Genomic DNA, 24,386 nt, shown 5'->3' on the forward strand with positions numbered 1-24,386 from the left:
CTGTCTTGTCCCCAAGTTCGCTAACTCATTCCTCTACCTCTTCAAATCTGCTGTTATGTGTCTCAAGAATATTTTTAATTTGATCAACAGTATCTTTTATTTCCATAAAATCTGCTTTTTTTAATTTATTCTTGCAAATTCTTCCTCATGCTCTTCTAGGGTCTTCTTCACATCCTTTATACCATAAGCCATGACATTGATTTCTGTGTACTTCTTTGATTAATTGCTCCAAGTTCTGTGTGTCCTCTAGCTTTTTAATTTGGACATTTGGGTTATCCAAATCTTCTGGTTTCCTCATATGCTTTATAATTTTCCATTGTTTTTGGCCTCTTGGCATTTGCTTATCTTGATCAAGTTATTTTAGGCTATGCAGGATTATCTGAACCTTTGTCTATAATTTAGCAGACCTATAGCTTGGTGGACGGCACTTTCCCTGACCTAGAAAGAGATGGTGCTTTTGAGCCACCTCTTACTCTCAAGTCAGTTCTCCCCCAACTTCATCTTTGCACTGAGTGGGGGTCCAAACCATTTGAAAGTCCAATCAGTACACAAATTTTACGTGTGCACTAGGGACTGCCAGCCCTGTGTTGGGGTGCATGCCCTGTGCAGTGTGGCAGGGAGTCTACTCCAGGATACAGTAGTCCCAGCCATTCCCAGGACTTTGGATGGGGTACTCTGGGACTGCAGGACTAAGCATCTAAACTTCCAGTTCAAATGCCCCACAGTCCCTGTCTGCCATGCACTGCGAGTCCCTGGGATTGGGAGAGGGCCCCTGGCTTTTCCGTGTGGCACCCTTGCCTCTAGGCTACGAACAACATCAGCTTCTGTGGAGGAAGAGTGGATGCTATCACAAGCCCACCAAATCCCAATTCCATCAAAGAAGCTCTCAGCCGCAGGGCTGTGAAGAGTCATCTCCCAGCCAACTACAAAGATGGCTGCATAGGGCTTGGAAAGCTGCCCCCTTCCACACTTGTCTGCCCACTCCAAACACCAGTCCCTGGTATGGGGGCTCCTGTTAGTGGGTCTACGAACGATTATCACCAAACCCAAGTGCTGAAGAGGGTGCCCGGGATGTGGAAGGCTCCTCCCCTCCACACTCGTCAGTCAGCTCCAACTGCCTGTTCTCCTGTAGTGTTCCAGGATGAACACTCACCAGTCTTAAATGCAGTGTCTCTGCTTCTCCCAGTATACACCCACCATGAGTGTAGAAGTCCCTGCCTAGTCAGTGGAACCCTGGAAGTGCTGTTCTGGAGCGCTTTCTCTCCTTTTCTAGTGTTTTTCATGGAGGAGAATTTTGCTCTCTCTCTCCGAATCCACCGTCTTCCCGGAAGCCTTCAATAACATTTTATCATTTTATCCTCAAAGGTCGAACACATTTTTTAGAGACTTATTCCTACGTACCTTGTGATTTCCATTGCTATTATAAATGGAAGCTTTATTTTTCTAAACTATATTTTCTAACAGTGCTGCAAGTGTACGACATTATCTTTACATATTTAATTATGAATTTTTCTACCAAAGTCTAAGTCCTTCAGTATGTCTTCCTATTTCCCCAACATGAAACCCATTAAACTACCCTCCTATCTTCTTCTAGTCTAGCGTTTCAACTTGACCTTTCTTTAAAAATGCAAAGAAAACTCTGAGTCCATAATTAATTAAATGTAACAACTTAAAAAATTAATTTCTTTGCTTTTCAATATCTTTTGTATGCCATGCTTTCCCTTTAGCTCCCCCCCCTTTATTTTAAGGAACTAAAACGCTTTAATTAAAAAATCACGAGTGGATGATAAAGTGTGTAGAAACTGAAAATTTACAAACTATTTAAAACCTGGAATCGCTGACTGTTCAGAAACTACAGATGGATCATGGGTGGTAGTTAACAGCAGGAAGGGATTATGGATGAATCTGCATTGTTCTAGCTGCTCCTCATGCCACCCGTCTCCGAGGAAAGCCTGACATTGATTAGATATTGAGCCAGACTAATGCTGGCAGCAGATCCAGTGATGGTAACCTGCCTATCAGTAGATCCTTCCACTGGGTTAGCAATTTTGATCTGCGCCCCAGACGTCTGACGGATCTCATTGATTTGGCGCCTTGACGCCCGATTATGCAGCCAATCAAATCGTTTGGAAAGGTGAGTTCATGAGCAGTCTGAGCAGACGTATCCAAACCTGCACTGAATCCGGTGTTGCCATGCGTCATGGGAAAACGAGACTGTTGCATCACCAACTGGTGCAGCTTGGTCAAATCTGGCTGTGGAAAGGCATACTGTCCTTGAATGGTATAGGCCTCTAGAGGTGGTCCCTCCAGGTCAGGGTTGAGGCACATGGACGGGGTGGTGTGGGGAAAGCTCGCACTGTTGCTGCCTGTGCTGTACCTGTCCTGACCACCTGCAAAGATGACCGGAGAACTGGACAGTTTGGGCGGGTACGGGATGGTCACGCCCTTCGGGGGGGACTGGGAGAGAGTCTCCAACATGACCACGCAGATCTGTTCGACACACTCAGTGACGGATTGCGGAATACCAGCAATAGTGATGGCCCTCTCAGTTGAGTTGGGGAGCATATCCCCGGCCACCTGGACCTGAGCCCCTGTACTCTCTCGTATTTCCTTGATCTTGCAACCACCTTTCCCAATGAGAGAGCCACACTGACTAGCAGGGACCACCAGCCTCAGGATGACTGGGGTCTACTGGCAGCCGCGCTATTGGTCATAGAGCTGCTGATGTCCTCTTCCAGTTTGTCAATGATCATAGCAAAGGCTTTAAAGATGGTGTTAGTGGGTCCAGCCAAAGTGATAATTCTCTCAGGACAATTCCCTTTTGAGATGTCGATACATGCACCACTCTCCTTGCGCATCTTCTTAACTAATTCTCCTTTCTTTCCGATGATACTGCCAACCTCCTTTCCATGCATAAGTAGCCGAATGGTGAGAGTGACATTTAATCCACCTTCAATCACACCGATGTCCATGTCGAGCAGTGTTCTCGGGAGCTGGATTTTGAGTGGTCAAGTCTTTGGTCACTGGTCGGGGTGAAAGCCAAAACCTGCAGGCACGAGGCGACTGTGGGGAAAAGGGGAGCGGACGGGAAGGGGAAGGGCGGGAGGCCGGGGGCGGAACAATAGGGGCGGGCAGGAAGGCGAGGGGGGGCCCCACGGATGGGCGGAGGAGGAAGGGGGGATGGAGGAGGAGGAGGAGGAGGAAGAAGGGGGAAAGAGACCCCGGGGTGGGTGGAAGGCGGGCGGGAGAGGGCGCAGGCTGCGGCTGCTCCGGCTGCTGCCTCTGCTGGTCTGATTTAGCTCCCTTTTTGCTGTAGCCCATCCTTTGCTGGAACTTTTGGCGTGAGGCTGTATAGGTAGTAAACGCTCTTAAGGCTTTGTATATCTGAAAATGCCTCTGTTCATCCTTACTCTTCAATAGCGTTTTTGCCTGGTATTCAATTTAAGACTAACTTATTTTCACAGCATGTAGAAAATATTATCCCACTGTCTTCTCTTATGCAATTATATAATGTTGCTGAGAAGATGTGTGCTATCAGTGTTTGCTATTCCTTTTTAGATTACCAGTCTTTTTCTGACAGTTGCTGACTTTCCTTTGTTACTGAAGTTCTGTTACTGTACTGAAACTATCTAGAGTGAGTTTTACATTTTTCCTGTTCAGTTTTGGAGATGTACTTTCAGTCTAAGGGCTCATGTCTTTCTCCAGTATGAAAAATTACCAGCTATCTTCTCCACTCTCTTCTTCTAGGATTTCTATTTTACACAGTGAGAGCTTCCCAATGTATTCATGCTTAAGTGTTCTTTCTTATTACATCTGTCTGTGTGTTATGTTCCATCTTTGATTATGTCCGATCTAGAGTTACCTCAGGAATTCCTTTCAATTCAGATACTATTTTTTTCTTTCCCATGATTTCTATTTATCTATTTATTTTTATTTCATTTCTGCCTGGTTTTGTTTCATAATTTTTAAAAAATGTATGTGATTCCTTCATTTATATTTTGAGCATTCTAAACATTCCTATTTTGAAGTCTTTAATCAGATTTTTTTCATAAATAAGGGAATTCATATTCTGACTGTTGAGCTCATTAGCTATCTGTTTTAGCAACAATTTTCTTTATGGGTAGTGTTATTAAGATACTTAGGTCTTTACATTAGGAGTTTTTAAAATTTTTCTGCTTCAGCACTAGTCTTCCCTTCATCTCTTTCTGTCCAATATGTCCGAGGTGGCCCTTTGTGCCCTCAATCCATCCCAACTTATAACAGGGTGTGGGGGCTTCACCCATGGAGAATTACAAATGAGTTCACCAAGGCAGGAGGCCACTAGTTCAGTTTCTAGCAGAGTAGCTGCACCTAAGCCCCACGTGGACCCAGAGATCCAGGAGAAGGCAGGTTTTGCTTTTGTTAGTATTATTATTATTATTGTTGTTGTTGTTTTCAAGCCTCTTTTTACCAGAGGAGAAGCCCTAACCTAGCCCCTTGGATCCCAGCAGTGAGCTTGACTGTTTGGTTCTGTGTTTGACTACAGGAACCCAACTCCTGGCCACTTCTGCCTGTTCCTAGTTATGGAATACAGCAGGTCCATGACTTCAGCTCTGCTCACTGCTCTGCGTTTCTTTTCTGTGTTTGGCACAGAACAATGTCAGTTTTATCTGAGAGGTGAGCCATGGCATTTTGGTTTTTCCTTTTCATATTTTCTCTTCCATCACTATGTGTTTGGTTCAGGTTTGTCAGTGTGTGAAGTTACTGTTGTGTTTTTTGTTTTTTTTTTTAATTGACTTTTACAAAATGAAAGCAAAACTGTGAAAATTAACATAAAAAAGCATATTGGACAAAAATGGCAATGCTGCTAAAGTTGTACAGAACACAGTGTCACCATATATGACCACTCATAATGTTCATTTCTGTGCTTCTGATCAGTAGTTTGATTTCGTCATACAAAATGATTTAGAGATGTCAATGTTTCATATACAAAGAAAAAAGTAAAGCCAAAGTGCAAGAGTTGAAAATATCTTTACTTACCAAAGTACCTCAATTTTATAGGAAAAAAATTGAAAGTATGTCAATTTCCAATCCTTACCAGAATTAAAAGCAGTGAAATAGTGCACATCAGTCTCTTAAATCTACCAACGCCATGGTATGTTTTTCAGTACAGATTGTTTTTTTTTTAAACTTGGTCCAATTTCTCTCCAGTCCTCAAAATATCCTAAATTTGTAAGCATCTAACAGGTATCTTTCTCAATCAAGTGGAGGTTTGAAGAAGTTGAGTTTATAGGAACATCAATTCCTTATGAAATACAAGCATAAGTATCCATGATTGTTCAGAGGAAGTAAGAGTTGTGATTTTTTTCTAACAGGACTTCAGCTGTGAATTCAAAAGTCAACTATACATGAAATATTTAAAACATATTGTCACCTACCTTCTTTATCACCACGAGCACTGCCCACAAGGAATCTGGACACTAATGGTGTGCTTGATAAGGATAAACAAGTAGAAATAAAGACACTCTGAGTGGGTCTGATCTGTAAGAGGTGTCCCCACAATAAGCCAAACGCAATCATTAACAGTGTCATGTAACATGGTCCTTGTAAGGATATCTTCCATACCTTAAAGAGAACACATTTATTTATATATATATTTTAATAACAATAGGCTACCTCTTGACTATTGCTATAAAGAGTACACACATATCTTGTTCAATAAAGAAAACAGATCTGAACTTACAAGAAACAACTCTGTGGTGAACACATTATTACAATATCCAATGTCATAATCTGAACAACAATAAAAATAGTAAATACTTATAAGGCTTACCACATGCTAGGTAGGCATTGTTAAAAGTGCTATATATATGTGTACACACACACACACACTCATTTAATTCTCATAACAAACCTCTAAAGTAGATACCATTATTTTCCCATTTTCTGATGTAAAAAACTGAGGCAGGGAGAAGTTAAGTAAATTTCCCAAGGTCACATGGATAGAATATGACCATGGATAGAATATGAGTTAGGATTTAGCCCAGGCAGTGTGGTTCTATAATCAAACAAGTATTATTAGGTACTTGAATGCATTTAGTTTGTGCTATACATGATGGAAAATGTGGAAGTAATAAGGCTGATCCTTACTCTTGAGAGCTGGTTTTCAATCTAGTTGAAGAGACAAGTTAATAAAAACATCTAATATTTATGTAAATGTGAATATTATATATTAGCAAAAAAAATTAAACTGGCAAATCTACTTTAAAGTACTTGTTCAAGGTTTCAATCTACTTCTTCAATTCTTCTCTTCACTATACCCTCCCATTCAAAACCAGTATTTAATAAACATTGATTTTCTAATTCCAGGCTCACTACTAAAAGTGAAAGTGAAAGAAAGAAGTGACAGAGATGGAAGTTCTGAATATAGAGGTTTTGGAGCAGTGAAGTCAAATGCAAGCATTCAGAGTCGTAACAAGCTAAGCCTGCCTCATCTATGTCTCAATCATACTTTTTCCTTAGAATGCTCTGGAGTGTATGAGTTTTCCTCCACCTTCCATTCTCTTTTTCTTAATGAAAAACAATACTTTTTGAAAAATTATGAAATTTTCTTTGGGAATCAGGGAAGTTAGGAAGCTATTCCTAAGGCTTGTAATCCTAATTTAATAGTACTGCTAAATGAGCAGACTTACGCCTTGACCACTCAGCAGCCAAAATCAGTTGCCAATCTGCCTCTCTACTGTGGAAGCTTCTAAAATCCAAGAAATGAATTACAAGGGCCTTCTAACCCTGGGAAATGCTGTTCTTATTTTATTTGTACATTATAGAGGCCAAATGATGGGGAACTGACAGAGCTGTAACTGAATTGAGCTCTTGGTCCTCAACCAAAGCCAAATATATATTCTGCTTTAGTTCCCTCTGCTACGTAACTTTCAGAAACTCAGGCTCCACTCTCTCCTTCCGGAAGTGTTACTCCCCCACACCATTCAAAGGCTGCTTTTAAACAGTTCAGACTGTATTTTTTTCTAAATCCAGTATTTAGTAATCATGATGGTTATCATAAAATTAATCTCCTAGTCTTTCTCTTTCTGTCTGTCTTAGCCATTTGTGGTTTTTTAGGGGGCTGAACACATTGGATTTTAAGGTTCACAGGGTTTAGGTAGTTACTACTGCAAGTGTGTGTTAATACTTATTTATAGTATTTCTAACCCTCAAAGGACGCCTGGATTTTAGAGCTGAATAGTTGATTAACTAGCTGTGCTGCCTTGGGTAGGTAACAATCTCTCCGATTTTAGTTTGCAATATCTGTAAATAGAAAAGGGAAGTCTAAATTATTTATCATTTATTATCTTTTTATACCTTTGTCAGAGCACCAAGGAATCAATTTAGCATGAGAAGCAAGGTGCGGAGGTGACAGCAGTGGAAAATGACTCAAGAAGAGGCCATAGGGAACAGTGAGTTGGAATCTTACTATTCAAAATTTGATCAAAGGATGAGCAGCACGTGAATCATCTGGGGCTTGTAAGAAATGCGACTCTCAGGCCCCACTCCTGATTCAAAAATCTGCAGTTTTAACATGATCCCCAGGTGATTCTTATATACATTAAAGTTTAAGATGCACTGATTAGAGAAAGTCTTCAGCTGTGGCTCTTAATGGCTTTGCATTTACAGCACAGCCTCCCATACCTCTATCGAGTTCCATTTTCCTCCTCCTTTTCTTAGGAATTATGTACCCAATTCTCCCCTCATCCTCTGTAATCCCAAAATATGAGCTCCATAAGGGTAGGGGCCACATCTATTGTATACACTGATTTATACCAGAATGACTGGAACATTACAAGTAATCAATAAACATTTCTTGAAAGAACAAATAAGAAACAAAAGAGAAGAAAATATAATCTCTATGTTGGACAATTATATAATCTATTTAGATATAAGGCAGAAATGATGAAATATTAAGATGTGCAGTTTAAAGAACATTAAGTTTAAAGAACTATAAGGCAGTTTATGATTTTTTACAAATATCTGGGTAATCAATGGTACCCAGAAAAACAGCACTTTTCCTCAACATCAAGTAATAAGTAGTAGTTTTTAGACTTAAATATTTTTGAATTGTTTCTAACCAAACTTCTAGGAGATTTCAGAAAAGTCCTAAGAGGGATTCCTTCAGGCAGATGTAAATATTTCAAAAAACCGTATGAAAATAATGTATTCACTCATGATAGGGATGCACAGGCTAATGTCTGGTAGGAGTTATATCAGCTTGGAATGATTACACTGGTTATTTCAGGCTGCTCTAAAGCTAGCCAATAATTTATATCTGAATAATAAAAAAAAAGTAAAATGTATTATTTATTAACGAGTTGTATTAAATAGATATAAATGTTTTGCAACTCAAGTCCATGGGCTTAAAAAAGTAATAAGTTGCATTCTTATCCCTGGTGATGAAAAATTGAGATCCAGTCATACAGCATGTCAAGTTTTAAGGCTCACCACTAGGTGGCAACGACAAAAGTTCTCAGGAAACAAAATGATTTCAGAATTGAAGGGACATTAGTGACTGTGTTCTAGTTAAATTCCAGATACTATATAAGGAATATACTGCCCAAAGACACTAAATTAGGACCTTAGTGAATCACACTATCTACTCCTGTTTTCTTCCCCCATCCACAATTCACACCTAACAGGAAAAATGGGACCACTTTTCTTTAGATCCCAGAGAAGTGGACATTTTTTAACTTCGAATTCAGAAATTAACATATGGGATGTTATATCAGAAGCATAAAAAGATACAAAAGTATCTGAAGAAAACTCTGAAGTGTGCTTTATGAGGAAGCATATCTTGACAAGTATTTAAAGGAAAGTGAGAGTAGATGGACAAATGATTTTTATTAATAGAAAAAAAGACAAAGAAACAAAAAGGTCCTAAGAATATTGGGCTGAAATAAGGAAACAAATAGGAAAAGAGGATATAAAGAAAAAGAAAAAAGTCAGTAAAATCAGAGTTGTTATTCCTTGAAAGCAAACACAAGACTTTGAAAGAAAAGTTTGTTTCCCTCATTATAATAATATATATAAAGGTGATTACAGAAAATTTGGAAAATATGAAGAAAAAGAAATTATTCACATTTATTTGGTACATTTATTCCTGTTGTTTTTTTCCTACACATCTGTACTTCTTTTAGATAGCTGTGGTCATATTATATACTAGTATTTTTAAAGCATGGAATTAAAACAAAAATTTTTTTTGTTACTACAAATTTTTTTAATATTTTTTAACAGCTACAATATATTCCATCAAGTAGCTATGATACAGTTTAACCACTGGATACTGACATTGCTATATTTTTTTAAAGTGTTGAAATAAAGAGTTGTAAATCTTTAATAGGTTAATTATTTAACCCTTATTTTGATCCTTTCCTTCAGGAACAGAAACCCAGAAGTTGAGCTAATGGGTCAAGGGATATGAACATTTTCAGGCTTGTAAATCAAACTGTTAGACTGCAGTCCAAAAGAGGGTGACACTTTCATTAAACTAGTCCAGTAGTGGCATTTTTTATTATTACTCTCTGTCATTTTTAAATTCTCGGCTACTTTGGTATCAGTTAATACTGGTAGGCAAAATAGTATCTAATTTTAATTTACATTTTTTGGGTTACTAGTCATGTTCATTTTTTTTTCATGTCAGTTTTTAAAGCAACAAATATTCTCCTCATTTGTCAGGTCAGTGATAAAAAACAAAGTAGCTTTTAATTAACTTCCAATTTAACACTATTTCTATCCTGAAACATCTCAGCATTCAAGTTACTAATTCCAAAAGTAAACAATTTTAGGAGGTAACCATTACTTCCTATATTCCAACCTTTATTCACACACATAGTCCTTACTACTATTAACCTTTCAGATATTTTCATTTTACAATGTAAGAATAAAATAAAAATTCACCACATATGGATATGGAGTATTTGTAAATAAAAAAACATTTGCCATTACTTAGTACTTAACTTTTTTTATAACAACACATTAAATATTCAAGTCCTGTAATATTTTGACCTCTAAATTTTACTTCAAAAGACCTTTTTTTGGAATTATCCACATAAAAGCTAATTCCAACCACTCATTGAATTTAGATATTTCAACCCTAACAATTTTTTACATTTTTTAAATTTATGCTTCAAAAATAATGTCAAACTACAACATCATATACTATTCTTTAAATATCAAGTTTGGATCAAGATGGCAGAATGAGAAATTTCAGGGCTCTGTCCCCCTACAGAAGCTTTAAACAACCAGCAAGAACTGGCAGAAACATCTTTCTCAAAGCTCCAGAAAATAGTTAAAGGACTGCAGTAACACCATGAGAGCCAGACCTAGAAAAAGGCTACCTAAAAGTTATAGGATCTCCTAGTGCCCTGGCTACCCCTCCCCAACTATCTCACCAGCTCCCTCGTCCCAATTCCAGAGGGAGCAGAATAATTCTCATGCACTGAAAAGGAGCATGGACAGCTGGCCCAATCTGTCCTAACTCTAGGTGGATATGAGCTTAAGGAATGGATATCTGAGTACAAATTACAGCAATAAAATGTTAAAATACCAAAATACCTGGGTTTCAACAAAAGACTACAAAACATACAAAGAAACAGGAAGTGATGAATCAGGCAAAGAAGAAGATTAAAGCACTGGAGACCATAAATGAGGAAGATGAGACCTAGGACATGCCAGACAAACACTTTAAAAAAATGGTCCTAAATAAGGTGCAAAGAGCTGAAGGGAAACATGGACAAAGAACTAAAGGAAATCAAGAAAACAAAAGATGAAAACAAAGAGAATATCAATAGAGAGATGAAAATTATGAAAAAAAACCAAACAGAACTGAACACTACAGCAACAGAAATTTAAAATTTCCTAGATGGGGTACAACAGCACACTAGATCCAGCAGAAGAAAGAATCAGCAAACCTGAAGATAATACATTTGAAATCATTCAGTCTAAGGAGCAGAAAGAAGAAAGAATGAAGAAAATGAACCGAGCCTGGGAAATCTGTATGATAACATCAAGTACACAAATATATGCAAAAACCCAAACAGGCCCCCACACCACACCATGTTATAATTTAACAGTCATGCAAAAGATAAAGAGAAACTTCTGAAAGCTGACAGAGAAAAGCAACATGTCACATACAAGGAAGCCTCAATAAGATTAAGTGCTGATTTCTCATTGGAAACCTTTTAGGTAAGAAAGTGGTGGGATGACAAAGTGCTGAAAGCAAAAAATTGCCATCCAAGAATTCTGTACTTGGCAAAACTATCTTTCAAAAATGAGGGACTCTCTATCCTCCTCCCTATGTGGGACCTGACTCCCAGGGGTGTGAATCTCCCTGGAACACAGGATATGACTCCCAGGGATGAATCTGAACCTGGCATCATGGGATTGAGAACATCTTCTTGACCAAAAGATGGATGCAAAATGAAACAAAATAAAGCTTCAGCAGCTGAGAGATTTCAAATGGAGTCGAGAGGTCACTCTGGTGGACTTTGTTACACACTATATAGATAACACTTTTTAGGTTTTAATAAATTGGAATAGCTAGAAGAAAATACCTGAAACTATGAAACTCCAACCCAGTAGCCTTGACTCTTGAAGACGATTGTGTAACAATGTAGCTTACAAGGGGTGACAGTGTGATTGTGAAAACCTTATGGATCGCACTCTCTTTGTCCAGTGTATGGATGGATGAGTAGATAAATGGGAACAAAAACTAAATGAAAAATAGGGTGGGAGCAGGGGGATGATTTGGGTGTTCTTTTTACTTTTATTTTTTATTCTTACTCTGATTCTTTCTGGTGTAAGGAAAATGTTCAAAAATAGACTGGGGTGATGAATGCACAACTATATGATGATGTGAACAGTTGACTGTACACCATGGATGACTGTATGGTATGTGAATATATCACAATAAAACTGAATTAAAAAAAAATACTAAAATCTACATATCTCACATGGAAAACTGTCCATCATATATTTAGTGAAAAGTGACTAGCAGAACAATATATTTGATATAAACCCATTTATGGAAGAAAAAAATATATATATTTACTTATACATAGAAAATGTCTAGAAGGGTACCAAATTATAAACAGTAGCTACCACCAGTGAGACATTTTGTTTTTTACTTAATACAATTCTATACTATTTGATTTTTCTTACAAACATGTACTACTTTTATAAGAAAAAGCTTAAATGAAAACAAATTCAGTATTTGACCCAGTGATTCCATTTCTAGAAATTCATCCTATAGACATTTGCACGTGTGCAAATGATGTATAAGATTCTTCATTGCAGAACTGTTTTTAATAGAAAAGATTGGAGTCAACTTTTCAAAAATGAGGGACTGGTAAATATAATAAATGTATGTGTATATATATGTTATGTATACACACACACACTATTCCATCATAATGGGTATTATTCCACATAATGGAATACCATGTTGCCTTTAAAAGAATGAAGCAGTCTGTAAGAATGCATATGAAATAATCCATAAAATGCAGAAAGTGAAAAAAGGCAAGGTACCAAAGTATACCACTTACAAGAAAGAAAAGATGTGCACTTTCTTGTAGATGCAGAGATTCTTCTGGAAGAATACACAAGAAAGTTGTGGCCTCAGGGAAGAGGAAGGGTGGTTAGAAATAGTGGCCTCTGGGAAGAAGGATGGTTAGAAATATAAGGGAAATGTTTCACTGTGTATCCTATACATTTTAAATTATGTACCACTTGAATGTATTACTTATTCCAAAAGTATTTTTAATTAAAATTTTTTTAAGTTAAAAAAAAAAATGAGGGACAGGCTCCAGGCACCCTCCTCACTACCTGGCATGGGTGATATCTCTTCAGATCCATGGCCAACAGCCCCTTTGCCAGGGACTGGAAGTTGGAGCAGGCAGGCAAGCACTGAGAATGAAGCTTTCCACGCCCCGTGCAGCCATCTTTGCAGCTGGCTGGGAGATGATACATCCCAGACCCAGAGCCAAGAGCTTCCTTGAGGGAATTTGGGGTTTGGTGGGCTTCTGACAGCGTCCAGTCTTCTCCCGGAAGCCTGTGGTGTGCTCAATCTAGAGGCAAGGCCATGGCACGGAAGTGCCAGGAGCCCTCCCCAAACCCAGGGACTCTTGGGACCATGGCTGTTCTAGTTTGCTAATGCTGCCAGAATGCAAAACACCAGAGATGGATTGGCTTTTATAAAAGGGGGTTTTTTGGTCACACAGTTACAGTCTTAAGGCCATAAAGTGTCCAAGGTAACACATCAGCAATCGGGTACCTTCACTGGAGGATGGCCAATGGTGTCCGGAAAACCTCTGTTAGCTGGAAAGGCACGTGGCTGGCATCTGCTCCCACGTTCTGGTTTCAAAATGGCTTTCTCCCAGAATGTTCCTCTCTAGGCTGCAGTTCCTCAAAAATGTCACTCTTAGTTGCACTTGGGGTATTTGTCCTCTCTTAGCTTCTCGGGAGAAAAAGTCTGCTTTCAACGGCTGTCTTCAAACTCTCATCTGCAGCTCCTGTGCTTTCTTCAAAGTGTCCCTCTTGGCTGCAACTCCTCTTCAAAATGTCACTCACAGCTGCACTGAGTTCCTTCTGTTTGTCAGCCCATTTATATGGCTCCACTGATCAAGGCCCATCCTGAATAGGTAGGGCCACGCCTCCATGGAAATATCTCGTCAGTTATCACCTACAGTTGGGTGGGGCGTATTTCCATGCAAACAACCTAATCCAAACGTTCCAACTTAATCCCCACTAATATATCTGCCCCACAAGATTGCATCAAAGAATATGGCTTTTTTGGGGGACATAATACATTCAAACCAGCACAACGGCAGAGACAGATCATGGGGCATTTGAGCTGAAAAGTAAGATGTGTAGCTGTGCAGCCCCAGAGTACTCCACCTGCAGCCATGGGAACAGCCAGGACTACCTTGTCCTGGAGCGGACTGCCTGCCAAACTGCACAGGACACGTCCCCACCCACAGGGCTGCCAGTCCCCAGTACACACGGAAAATTGGTACACTGATCGGACCTCCACGTGATTTGGAGCCACACTCTGCAAAGACGAAGATGGGGAGAACTGGATGAGCACAAGACGTGGCTCAGGAGTGCCATCTGCTGGTAGGTCAGGGAAAGTGCACTCCACTAAGCTATAGCTCGGCCAAGTTACAGATACATGTTTAAATAATCCTGCATATCCTAAAAGAACTCTATCAAGATAAGCAAATGCCAAGAGGCCATAAACAACAGAAAATTATAAAGTATATGAAGAAACCAGCAGATATGGATGACCCAAGCTTCCAAATTAAAAACCAGAGGAGACACAGAACTTGGAGCAATTAATCCAAGAAGTACAAACAAACATCAATATCATGGCTCACGACATAAAGGATGTGAAGAAGACCCTAGAAGAGCATAAAGAAGAATTTGCAAGAGTAAATATTTAAAACAGCAGATCTTAGGGAATAAAAGATACTGTTGGTCAAATTAAAAATATTCATGAGAATATGAGAAGATTTGAAGAGGCAGAGTAACGAATTAGAGAATAAAGGGCTAGGAAGAGTATTCAAAGACATTGTTGGGGAAAACTTCCCAACCCTTCCAAACAACATAAATATGCAAATCAAAGATGCCCAATGAACTCCAAATAGAACAAAAACAAATAAACCCACTTCAAGACATATTCTGATCAGATTGTCAAATGCTGAAGAGGAGAAAGTTCTGAAAGCAACCAGAGAGAAATAATTCACCACATACAAGGGAAACAACATAAGACTAAGCAGTGACTACTCAGCAGGCACCATGGAGGCAAGAAAGCATGGATATAACATATTTTAAATTCTGAAAGAGAAAAATTGCCAGCCAAGAATTCTTTATCCAGCAAAGCTCTCCTTCGAAATTGAGGGAGAGCTTAAAATTTTCACAACAAATTAATGTTGAGAGAATTTGTTAACAAGAGACCTGCCCAACAGGAAATACTAAAAGAGCTCTACTGGCTGAGAAAAACAGACAGGAGAGAGAGGCCTAGAGAAGGGCACAGAACTGAAGAGTATTTTAAAGGTACCTTAAAGGAAGTAAAGAGAGGGGAAGAAACACAACTGACAAATAAAAGCCAAAGGATAAGACGGCTGATTCAAGAACTGCCTTCACAGTAATAACACTGAATGTGAATGGATTAAACTCCCCAAATAAAAATTATAGATTGGCAGAATGGATTAAAAAATATGAACCATCAATATATTGTTTACAAGAGACTCATCTTAGACCCAGCAACACAAAGAAATTGAAAGTGAAAGGATGGAAAAAAATATTCCATGTGAGCTACAGCCAAAAGAAAGCAGGGGTAGCAATACTAGTTTCAGATAAAACAGACATTAAATGCAAGGGTGTCAAAAGAGACAAAGAAGGATACTATATACTAATAAAAGGGACAATTCACCAAGAAGAAATAAGTCATACATGTTTATGCACCCAATCAAGGTGCTCCAAAGTATATGAGACAAACATTGGAAAAACTGAAGGATGCAATAGATGTTTCCACAATAATTATGGGAGACATCACTACATCACTGTCTCCTATAGACTGTTCAACCAGAGAACAAATAAGGAAACTGAGAACCTAAACAATGTGATAAACTAATTAGACTTGAGACATATACAAAGTATTACATCCCAAATTCCCAGAGTATACATTCTTTTCCAGTGCTCATGGAACTTTCTCCAAGATAGATCATATGCTGGGACATAAAACAAGCCTCAGTAAATTTAAAAAGATTGAAATTATTCAAAGCACAATCTCTGACCATAATGAAATGCAAATAGAAGTCAATAACCATCAAAGACCTAGAATGTTCACAAGTAACTGGAGGTTAAAGAGCACACTCCTAAACAATCAGTGGGTCAAAGAAGAAATTGCAAGAGAAACTGCTAAATATCTAGAGATGAATGAAAACAAGAACACAATATATCAAAATGTATGGGATGCAGCAAAGGTGGTACTGAGGGGGAAATTTATAGCTTTAATTCAAACATTAAAAAGGAAGAAAGAGCTAAAATCAAAGAACTAATGAATAACTGAAGAAGCTAGAAAATGAACAGAAATTAATTCTAAAGCAAGTAAAAGAAAAGACATAACAAGAATTAAAGCAGATATAAATGACATGGGGAAGAAAAAAACAAAAGCATAAATAAAACCAAAAGTTGGTTCTTTGAGAAGATCAAGATTAGATAACCTTTAGCTAGACTGACAAAGTAAAAAAGAGAAGACTGAAATAAATAAAATAATCAATGAGAGGGGGGACGTTACTGCTGATCCCAAAGAAGTTTTGAAAATCATAAGATGATACTATGAACAACTGTATGCTAACAAACTTGTCAATTTATAAGGTGTATGCAAAATGAAACAAAAAGTTTCAGTGGCTGAGAGATTCCAAATGGAGTCAAGAGATCACTCTGGGGGACATTCTTATGCACAATATAGATAACCCTTTTTAGATTTTAGTGCATTGGAATAGCTAGAAGTAAATACCTGAAACTATCAAACTACAACCCAGTAGCCTTGACTCTTGAAGATGATTGTATAGCAATGTAGCTTACAAGGGGTGACAGTGTGATTGTGAAAGCCTTATTGGATCATACTTCCTTTATCCAGTGTATGGATGGATGAGTAGAAAATGGGGACAAAAACTAAATGAAAAATAGGGTGAGGGGAGGGGTGACTAGGGTGTTCTTTACTTTCATTTTTTATTCTTATTTTTACTTTTTCTGGTACAAGGAAAATGTTCAAAAAATAGATTGGGGTGATGAATGCACAACTATAGGATGGTACTGTAAACAACTGATTGTACACTTTGGATGACTGTATGGTATGTGAATACATCTCAATAAAATTTAATTTAAAAAAACCAGCATGGCATTGGCACAAAGATAGACATACTGATCAATGGAATTGAATTGAGAATTCAGAAATAGACCCCCAGATCTACAGTTGACTGATTTTTGATAAGGCCCTGAACTGGAAAATATCCACTGAACTGGAAAATAATAGTCTCTTCAACAAACGGGGCTGGGAGAACTGGATAGCCATATCCAAAAGAATGAAAGAGGATCCTTACCTCATACCCTATACAAAAATTAACTCAAAGTGGATCAAAGACCTCAATATAAGAGACAGTACCATAAAACTCCTAGAAGATAATGTAGGGAAACATCTTCAGGACCGAGTACTAGTAGGTCACTTCTGAGACATACATACAAAGCACAAGCAATGAAAGAAAAAATAAATAAATGGGAACTCTACAAAATCAAAAGCTTCTGCACCTAAAAGGACTTTGTCAAAAGGTGAAGGGGCAGCCAAAGCAATGGGACAAAGTTTTTGGAAACCATGTATCTGATAAGAGTCTGTTATCTTGCACATATAAAGAAAACCTACAACTCAACAACAGTAGTACAAACAGCCCAATTATAAAATGGGCAACAGATATGAAAAGACATTTCTCCAAAGATGAAATACAGCGGGGCAAGATGGCAGACTGGTGAGCTGTATGTTTTAGTTACTCCTCCAGGAAAGTAGGTAAAAAGCCAGGAACTGCGTGGACTGGACACCACAGAGCAATCTGTCTTTGGGCATACTTCATACAACACTCATGAAAACGTGGAACTGCTGAGATCACCGAAATCTGTAAGTTTTTGCGGCCAGGGGACCCGCGCCCCTCCCTGCCAGGCTCAGTCCCGGGGGAGGAGGGGCTGTCAGCTCCAGGAAGGAGAAGGGAGAATTGCAGTGGCTGCTCTCATCGGAAACTCATTCTACTGATTCAAACTCCAACCATAGATAGACTGAGGCCAGACACCAGAGACTCTGAGAGCAGCCAGCCCAGCAGAGAGGAGACGGGCATAGAAGGAAAACAACACGAGAAGCTCCAAAGTAAAAGCAGAGGATTTTTGGAGTTCTGGTGAACACAGAAAGGGGAAGGGCGGAGATCAGGCCTTGAGGCGCATATGCAAATCCCGAAGCAAGGCTGATCTCTCTGCCCAGGGCACCTTTCCTTAATGGCCCTGGTTGCTTTGTCTATTAGCATTTCAATAACCCATTAGATCTCTGAGGAGGGCCGTTTTTTTTTTTTTTTTTTTTTTTTTTTTTTTTAAATCCTTTTTGCTTTTTCTAAAACAATTACTCTAAGAAGCTCAATACAGAAAGCTTCAAAGAATTGAAATTTGGGCACGTCAAGTCAAGAGCAGAAATAAGAGAGCTCTGAGACAAAAGGCAATAATCCAGTGGCTGAGAAAATTCACTAAACAACACAACTTCCCAAGAAAAGGGGGGTGTCCGCCCACAGCCACCATCCTGGTGGACAGGAAACACTCCTGCCCATCGCCAGCCCCATAGCCCAGAGCTGCCCCAGACAACCCAGTGTGACGGAAGTGCTTCAAATAACAGGCACACACCACAAAACTGGGCGTGGACATTAGCCTTCCCTGCAACCTCAGCTGAATGTCCCAGAGCTGGGAAGGGGGAGCAGTGTGAATTAACAGAGCGCCATTCAGCCATCATTTGAGCAGACTGGGAGCCTCCCAACACAGCCCAGCAGCCCAGAACTGCCCTGGGGGGACGGCACTCACCTGTGACATAGCACAGTCATCCCTCAACAGAGGACCCGGGGTGCACAGCCTGGAAGAGGGGCCCACTTGCAAGTCTCAGGAGCCATACGCCAATACCAAAGACTTGTGGGTCAGTGGCAGAGACAAACTGTGGCAGGACTGAACTGAAGGATTAGACTATTGCAGTAGCTTTAAAACTCTAGGATCATCAGGGAGATTTGATTGTTAGGGCCACCCCCCCTCCCCGACTGCCCAGAAACACGCCCCACATACAGGGCAGGCAACACCAACTACACACGCAAGCTTGGGACACCAATTGGGCCCCACAAGACTCACTCCCCCACTCACCAAAAAGGCTAAGCAGGGGAGATCTGGCTTGTGGAGAACAGGTGGCTCGTGGACGCCACCTGCTGGTTAGTTAGAGAAAGTGTACTCCACGAAGCTGTAGATCTGATAAATTAGAGATAAGGACTTCAACTGGTCTACAAACCCTAAAAGAACCCTATCAAGGACAGCAAATGCCACGAGGCCAAAAACAACAGAAAATTATAAAGCATATGAAAAAACCAGACGATATGGATAACCCAAGCCCAAGCACCCAAATCAAAAGACCAGAAGAGACACACCTAGAGCAGCTACTCAAAGAACTAAAGATGAACAATGAGACCCTAGTACGGGATATGAAGGAAATCAAGAAGACCCTAGAAGAGCATAAAGAAGACATTGCAAGACTAAATAAAAAAATGGATGATCTTATGGAAATTAAAGAAACTGTTGACCAAATTAAAAAGATTCTGGACACTCATAGTACAAGACTAGAGGAAGTTGAACAACGAATCAGTGACCTGGAAGATGACAGAATGGAAAATGAAAGCATAAAAGAAAGAATGGGGAAAAAAATTGAAAAACTCGAAATGGACCTCAGGGATATGATAGATAATATGAAGCGTCCGAATATAAGACTCATTGGTGTCCCAGAAGGGGAAGAAAAGGGTAAAGGTCTAGGAAGAGTATTCAAAGAAATTGTTGGGGAAAACTTCCCAAATCTTTTAAACAACATAAATACACAAATCATAAATGCTCAGCGAACTCCAAATAGAATAAATCCAAAAAAACCCACTCCGAGACATATACTGATCACACTGTCAAACATAGAAGAGAAGGAGCAAGTTCTGAAAGCAGCAAGAGAAAAGCAATTCACCACATACAAAGGAAACAGCATAAGACTAAGTAGTGACTACTCAGCAGCCACCATGGAGGCGAGAAGGCAATGGCACGATATATTTAAAATTCTGAGAGAGAGGAATTTCCAGCCAAGAATACTTTATCCAGCAAAGCTCTCCTTCAAATTTGAGGGAGAGCTTAAATTTTTCACAGACAAAGAAATGCTGAGAGAATTTGCTAACAAGAGACCTGCCCTACTGGAGATACTAAAGGGAGCCCTACAGACAGAGAAACAAAGACAGGACAGAGAGACTTGGAGAAAGGTTCAGTACTAAAGAGATTCGGTATGGGTACAATAAAGGATATTAATAGAGAGAGGGAAAAATATGGCAAACATAATCCAAAGGATAAGATGGCCGATTCAAGAAATGCCTTCACGGTTTTAACGTTGAATGTAAATGGATTAAACTCCCCAATTAAAAGATATAGATTCGCCGAATGGATCAAAAAAAATGAACCATCAATATGTTGCATACAAGAGACTCATCTTAGACACAGGGACACAAAGAAATTGAAAGTGAAAGGATGGAAAAAAATATTTCATGCAAGCTACAGCCAAAAGAAAGCAGGTGTAGCAATATTAATCTCAGATAAAATAGACTTCAAATGCAGGGATGTTTTGAGAGACAAAGAAGGCCACTACATACTAATAAAAGGGGCAATTCAGCAAGAAGAAATAACAATCGTAAATGTCTATGCACCCAATCAAGGTGCCACAAAATACATGAGAGAAACATTGGCAAAACTAAAGGAAGCAATTGATGTTTCCACAATAATTGTGGGAGACTTCAACACATCACTCCCTCCTATAGATAGATCAACCAGACAGAAGACCAATAAGGAAATTGAAAACCTAAACAATCTGATAAATGAATTAGATTTAACAGACATCTACAGGACATTACATCCCAAATCACCAGGATACACATACTTTTCTAGTGCTCACGGAACTTTCTCCAGAATAGATCATATGCTGGGACATAAAACAAGCCTCAATAAATTTAAAAAGATTGAAATCATTCAAAGCACATTCTCTGACCACAATGGAATACAATTAGAAGTCAATAACCATCAGAGACTTAGAAAATTCACAAATACCTGGAGGTTAAACAACACACTCCTAAACAATCAGTGGGTTAAAGAAGAAATAGCAAGAGAAATTGCTAAATATATAGAGACGAATGAAAATGAGAACACAACATACCAAAACCTATGGGATGCAGCAAAAGCAGTGCTAAGGGGGAAATTTATAGCACTAAACGCATATATTAAAAAGGAAGAAAGAGCCAAAATCAAAGAACTAATGGATCAACTGAAGAAGCTAGAAAATGAACAGCAAACCAATCCTAAACCAAGTAGAAGAAAAGAAATAACAAGGATTAAAGCAGAAATAAATGACATAGAGAACAAAAAAACAATAGAAAGGATAAATATCACCAAAAGTTGGTTCTTTGAGAAGATCAACAAGATTGACAAGCCCCTAGCTAGACTGACAAAATCAAAAAGAGAGAAGACCCATATAAACAAAATAATGAATGAAAAAGGTGACATAACTGCAGATCCTGAAGAAATTAAAAAAATTATAAGAGGATATTATGAACAACTGTATGGCAACAAACTGGATAATGTAGAAGAAATGGACAATTTCCTGGAAACATATGAACAACCTAGACTGACCAGAGAAGAAATAGAAGACCTCAACCAACCCATCACAAGCAAAGAGATCCAATCAGTCATCAAAAATCTTCCCACAAATAAATGCCCAGGGCCAGATGGCTTCACAGGGGAATTCTACCAAACTTTCCAGAAAGAACTGACACCAATCTTACTCAAACTCTTTCAAAACATTGAAAAAAATGGAACACTACCTAACTCATTTTATGAAGCTAACATCAATCTAATACCAAAACCAGGCAAAGATGCTACAAAAAAGGAAAACTACCGGCCAATCTCCCTAATGAATATAGATGCAAAAATCCTCAACAAAATACTTGCAAATCGAATCCAAAGACACATTAAAAAATCATACACCATGACCAAGTGGGGTTCATTCCAGGCATGCAAGGATGGTTCAACATCAGAAAAACAATCAATGTATTACAACACATTAAAAACTCGAAAGGGAAAAATCAATTGATCATCTCAATAGATGCTGAAAAAGCATTTGACAAAATCCAACATCCCTTTTTGATAAAAACACTTCAAAAGGTAGGAATTGAAGGAAACTTCCTCAACATGATAAAGAGCATATATGAAAAACCCACAGCCAGCATAGTACTCAATGGTGAGAGACTGAAAGCCTTCCCTCTAAGATCAGGAACAAGACAAGGATGCCCGCTGTCACCACTGTTATTCAACATTGTGCTGGAAGTGCTAGCCAGGGCAATCCGGCAAGACAAAGAAATAAAAGGCATCCAAATTGGAAAAGAAGAAGTAAAACTGTCATTGTTTGCAGATGATATGATCTTATATCTAGAAAACCCTGAGAAATCAACGATACACCTACTAGAGCTAATAAACAAATTTAGCAAAGTAGCGGGATACAAGATTAATGCACATAAGTCAGTAATGTTTCTATATGCTAGAAATGAACAAACTGAAGAGACACTCAAGAAAAAGATACCATTTTCAATAGCAACTAAAAAAATCAAGTACCTAGGAATCAACTTAACCAAAGATGTAAAAGACCTATACAAAGAAAACTACATAACTCTACTAAAAGAAATAGAAGGGGACCTTAAAAGATGGAAAAATATTCCATGTTCATGGATAGGAAGGCTAAATGTCATTAAGATGTCAATTCTACCCAAACTCATCTACAGATTCAATGCAATCCCAATCAAAATTCCAACAACCTACTTTGCAGACTTGGAAAAGCTAGTTATCAAATTTATTTGGAAAGGGAAGATGCCTCGAATTGCTAAAGACACTCTAAAAAAGAAAAACGAAGTGGGAGGACTTACACTCCCTGACTTTGAAGCTTATTATAAAGCCACAGTTGCCAAGACAGCATGGTACTGGCACAAAGATAGACATATAGATCAATGGAATCGAATTGAGAATTCAGAGATAGACCCTCAGATCTATGGCCGACTGATCTTTGATAAGGCCCCCAAAGTCACTGAACTGAGCCATAATGGTCTTTTCAACAAATGGGGCTGGGAGAGTTGGATATCCATATCCAAAAGAATGAAAGAGGACCCCTACCTCACCCCCTACACAAAAATTAACTCAAAATGGACCAAAGATCTCAATATAAAAGAAAGTACCATAAAACTCCTAGAAGATAATGTAGGAAAACATCTTCAAGACCTTGTATTAGGAGGCCACTTCCTAGACTTTACACCCAAAGCACAAGCAACAAAAGAGAAAATAGATAAATGGGAACTCCTCAAGCTTAGAAGTTGCTGCACCTCAAAGGAATTTCTCAAAAAGGTAAAGAGGCAGCCAACTCAATGGGAAAAAATTTTTGGAAACCATGTATCTGACAAAAGACTGATATCTTGCATATACAAAGAAATCCTACAACTCAATGACAATAGTACAGACAGCCCAATTATAAAATGGGCAAAAGATATGAAAAGACAGTTCTCTGAAGAGGAAATACAAATGACCAAGAAACACATGAAAAAATGTTCAGCTTCACTAGCTATTAGAGAGATGCAAATTAAGACCACAATGAGATACCATCTAACACCGGTTAGAATGGCTGCCATTAAACAAACAGGAAACTACAAATGCTGGAGGGGATGTGGAGAAATTGGAACTCTTATTCATTGTTGGTGGGACTGTATAATGGTTCAGCCACTCTGGAAGTCAGTCTGGCAGTTCCTTAGAAAACTAGATATAGAGCTACCATTCGATCCAGCGATTGCACTCCTCGGTATATACCCGGAAGATCGGAAAGCAGTGACACGAACAGATATCTGCACGCCAATGTTCATAGCAGCATTATTCACAATTGCCAAGAGATGGAAACAACCCAAATGTCCTTCAACAGATGAGTGGATAAATAAAATGTGGTATATACACACGATGGAATACTACGCGGCAGTAAGAAGGAACGATCTGGTGAAACATATGACAACATGGATGAACCTTGAAGACATAATGCTGAGCGAAATAAGCCAGGCACAAAAAGAGAAATATTATATGCTACCACTAATGTGAACTTTGAAAAATGTAAAACAAATGGTTTATAATGTAGAATGTAGGGGAACTAGCAGTAGAGAGCAATTAAGGAAGGGGGAACAATAATCCAGGAAGAACAGATAAGCTATTTAACGTTCTGGGGATGCCCAGAAATGACTATGGTCTGTTAATTTCTGATGGTTGTAGTAGGAACAAGTTCACTGAAATGTTGCTATATTATGTAACTTTCTTGGGGTAAAGTAGGAACATGTTGGAAGTTAAGCAGTTATCTTAGGTTAGTTGTCTTTTTCTTACTCCCTTGCTATGGTCTCTTTGAAATGCTCTTTTATTGTATGTTTGTTTTCTTTTTAACTTTTTTTTTCATACAGGTGATTTGAAAAAAGAAGGGAAAGTTA

General features: G+C 38.8%; 1 protein-coding gene and 1 pseudogene across 4 annotated transcripts in view; both read right to left on the reverse strand.

The window, feature by feature from the left end:
* Nucleotides 1–24,386, reverse strand: part of TMCO3 (transmembrane and coiled-coil domains 3) — a 118,201-nt gene that overhangs the window by 73,692 nt on the left and 20,123 nt on the right. For all 4 annotated transcript variants that reach the window (XM_037799603.1, XM_037799600.1, XM_037799602.1 and 1 more), the window contains one exon: nucleotides 5,418–5,604. In XM_037799603.1, coding sequence (XP_037655531.1) covers nucleotides 5,418–5,604 — 187 coding nt within the window. The remainder of the gene's footprint in view (nucleotides 1–5,417; nucleotides 5,605–24,386) is intronic.
* On the reverse strand, nucleotides 1,675–3,002 carry LOC119506636 (annotated as a pseudogene).

Source organism: Choloepus didactylus, chromosome 12 (genome assembly GCF_015220235.1).
Source record: "Choloepus didactylus isolate mChoDid1 chromosome 12, mChoDid1.pri, whole genome shotgun sequence".
Taxonomy (NCBI): domain Eukaryota; kingdom Metazoa; phylum Chordata; class Mammalia; order Pilosa; family Megalonychidae; genus Choloepus; species Choloepus didactylus.